This window comes from Notothenia coriiceps, unplaced genomic scaffold, assembly GCF_000735185.1.
Source record: "Notothenia coriiceps isolate Sejong01 unplaced genomic scaffold, NC01 NC01_scaffold00002309, whole genome shotgun sequence".
In the NCBI taxonomy this organism is placed as follows: domain Eukaryota; kingdom Metazoa; phylum Chordata; class Actinopteri; order Perciformes; family Nototheniidae; genus Notothenia; species Notothenia coriiceps.
The window spans coordinates 1-3,283 of NW_011335010.1; the positions used below are offsets into that span (position 1 = coordinate 1).

The following is a 3,283-nucleotide window of genomic DNA, read 5'->3' on the forward strand; positions in this document are numbered from 1 at the left end:
TCGCAGCAGTGAAACTACGGCTCCGTGGTAAATTGTGGTAACATGAAGAGCCGCTTGGGAGCCGAGAGAGCCGGCTCTTCTTAGTGAGCCGAGTGAAATGATCCGGCTCACTAAGAAGAGCCGGAATTCCCATCGCTAATACGTAAAGAGATAGTGTCTAAGGCAGGGGTTCCCAAACTTTTCAGCCCGCGACCCCCAAAATAACAGTGCCAGAGACTGGCGACCCACTGTCGACGGGGGAAATTATACAGATGGCTAGTCCGCCCCTGAAAATGTCTATGCAAACGTTTTTATTAATAATAATTAAAAAATTAAAAATTTATTTTTAAAGAAAATCATTTTTTTGGTTGTAATTTTCCATTTTAATTTTGTAATCATCTCGCGACCCCCACTTTGGGAACCCTTGGTCTAAGGGACGGCTCAATTCAAAATTCAAGTCACGTGACTCGACGTGACGTCACCCCCCCGCTCTCGGGGTGGACGCCCTCTCAGCCCTGGTCTGGAGGGAACACTGGTCAGTAGTATGCGTGGTAAGGTGACCTATAAAAAATACATCGGACAGACATCTCACCGTCAGTTTACAGTCAACACCGCTTGACTTGTAATAGTTTTAAAAGTTAGTGCTTGTAAAATGCACAAATCTCGTTTTGAAACTCACACTTCTCACGCTTATTTAATTTTCGAATAACAAGACTAAAAAAATGAATATTTAGGTACAATTTACGTGCACAAAAACCTATAACTCACTGCCATGAGTAGTTTTAGCCCCCCCACGATATGTCCTGTTTAGAGTGTGTGTTTGTTGACATGTACCTTTCTTCTCCTCTGTCGGCGAGCTGGTGTCCATCTTCTCATCTTTCCCCTCCTCAGCTGAAACAACAAAAGCACCGTGAGATAATGCAAAGGGGAAAAAGGCTCAATGGAAAAGTTGTTGTCTGTGTTTTGCATTTTACTGTAGTTGTATATTTGTGGAGTATTGTACTTGAAAGCTATATATTTTAACTACACATGTAAGAGCACAACTAGGGACAAGAGGGGAACATGTGCAGCTCATACATATCTTAGATAACATCGCCCTGATCAAATCATTTAACTTCAGCTGCCTCACCTTTAGACTTGTCCTCCTCTGACTCCGTCTTCCCCTCCGAACTTTCACCCTTGACCTCAGCAGGAGCGTCCTTCTCCGTCTCCGAAGTCTTCTCGTTCTCTGCTTTGTCCTTACTCGTGTCCTCCGTCTCCTTCTCCTTCTCCTTTCCTTCGTCTCCATTTCCTGTCTCCTTCTCATCCTTCCCCGCGGCCGAGTCCACCTCCTCTCCTTTCTTTTCGACGACGGGGGATTTTTCAGACTCATCAGGGATTTCAATAATCTAGAGAAGTAGAACGTTCCAGTTAGCAAAATGTGTGTTTGCTGTTGCTCAAATCTTATGAGACTGTTCTGAAAACAAAGGGAGGATGATTTGGATCTGAGCTCACCTCTGAATCGTCTGCCTTCTTCGCTCCTTTGCCGTCCTCGACTTCCTTCTTCACGTCTTCCTTGTCCTCAGACTTCGACAAATCTTCTGACAAGAAATTTGAAAAGGTCAGAGATAGAAATTCATTTAACTAATGTAACGGCCACACATTGATTTAAGGAGTTTTTTCTGAACTGTAGTGGCAGGGGAAAAGGTTTAAAGGGGACCTATCATGCAAAATGCACTTTTGTACGTCTTTTATACATGAACATGTGTCCCCGGTGTTCCAGGGAACTCACCAAGTGTCAGAAAACACAACCCTCTCTATTTTCCTCCATACCCAAATCTCTTAAAAAGGGGCTGCAACGGATCTGATACAGACTGATCCAGATTTGAACACTTCTATGACGTCACAGAAGTGGCGCTACGGCTATTGGGCCAACTCCACCAATCAGGAGGAGAGAGCCACGGACATTGCCGTTGGAAAGCGCTGGAGACGCTGTAGTACATATGCCAGGCCTGTAGATGGTGCTGTTCTCACAGAATCAGCCCATGCAAAGACAGTGTTAAATTGAGCGAAATGAGGAATGGCTAAAATGCATGATCTGTTTGGTATTTTGAAAAATAAAAAGTATAAATATGCCTTATATAGGTATGGTCCTACACTATATTATTCAAATATAGCATGATAGGTCCACTTTAAATTTCATTCATCCTTCAATGCTTTGCCAGCCAACGTATTCTTTTTATTTCTCTCTTTGCAAAATGTCTCTGCAGATGAAATGCCTCCATCGTTTTCCACGAGACACCGTTGAGCATTACTCAATGTTCAAACACTGGCTGCATGTTGATGTAAGGTGCGGTCACAGGTGCATTAGCTAATTCTGCCAAAATCAATGGATCAAGTGTGACATTTGCATCATATGTTTCTCTGAGTTTAGAAGTCAATCCAATTTACTCTACAGGAGCAGAGACGGAGGCGCCTTCCCCTCCCGGCTTTTAACATGGACTCATTCATTAAGGTGTTATCAAAGTGCTGGGCCGACGGGGCCATCTGTGTTCTCAGTGATGGATGAAGAGAGCGAGCGAACCTGTGAACTCACCACCTTTCAGACACAACTTTATCTCTGCGCTTTGACACCTGGCTTGCATCATCAAACTAACCTTTTTAAAGATGCAATTAAAAACAACTGCAGAGAGAAAACGTTTTAATGTCTCCCTTAAACACACACCGCTTAGTTTTTATATTTTTGGAAAATAAGCAGTATTTACTTCATCGTACTCAGTGGGCTACATGTCAGCTACAAGAGGGAGCTGTTGGTTTTTCTTAATCCTTTTTAATTACAAGTGTGTTTTTTTGTGTCTTCGCCGTGTCAGCAGCCTCAAGAAGTACCATTAATCCTGAAGATTTTACAAGAGTGCATACATCATTTACCCCCCGCTTCTAAATATCTAAGAAACAATAATTACTGTCCTGGTGGGGTTTTATCTAGAAGGAACACTTTTGTCCGAAATAAAAGTATTTACAACTTTTATTTCAGGTAATTAATTTATTATGTTTATTTTCAGGTGCATATCAGTATGTAGTGTCTCTACTTTAAAGAGTCCTCTCCTGCTGATGTTCAGGTGTATATCAGTATGTAGTGTCTCTACTTTAAAGAGTCCTCTCCTGCTGATGTTCAGGTGTATATCAGTATGTAGTGTCTCTACTTTAAAGAGTCCTCTCCTGCTGATGTTCAGGTGTATATCAGTATGTAGTGTCTCTACTTTAAAGAGTCCTCTCCTGCTGATGTTCAGGTGTATATCAGTATGTAGTGTCTCTACTTTAAAGA

At 42.2% G+C, this 3,283-nt stretch overlaps 1 protein-coding gene across 1 annotated transcript; it reads right to left on the minus strand.

The window, feature by feature from the left end:
- Positions 1-813: 813 nt before the first annotated feature.
- Positions 814-1,602, minus strand: LOC104967074 (general transcription factor IIF subunit 1-like; the record flags this gene model as incomplete). Its single annotated transcript, XM_010796467.1, has 3 exons — positions 814-870; positions 1,109-1,367; positions 1,474-1,602. Coding segments are annotated over 3 exons (445 nt in total), but the record flags the coding sequence as incomplete, so codon positions are not given.
- Between the last annotated feature and the right edge of the window lie 1,681 nt (positions 1,603-3,283).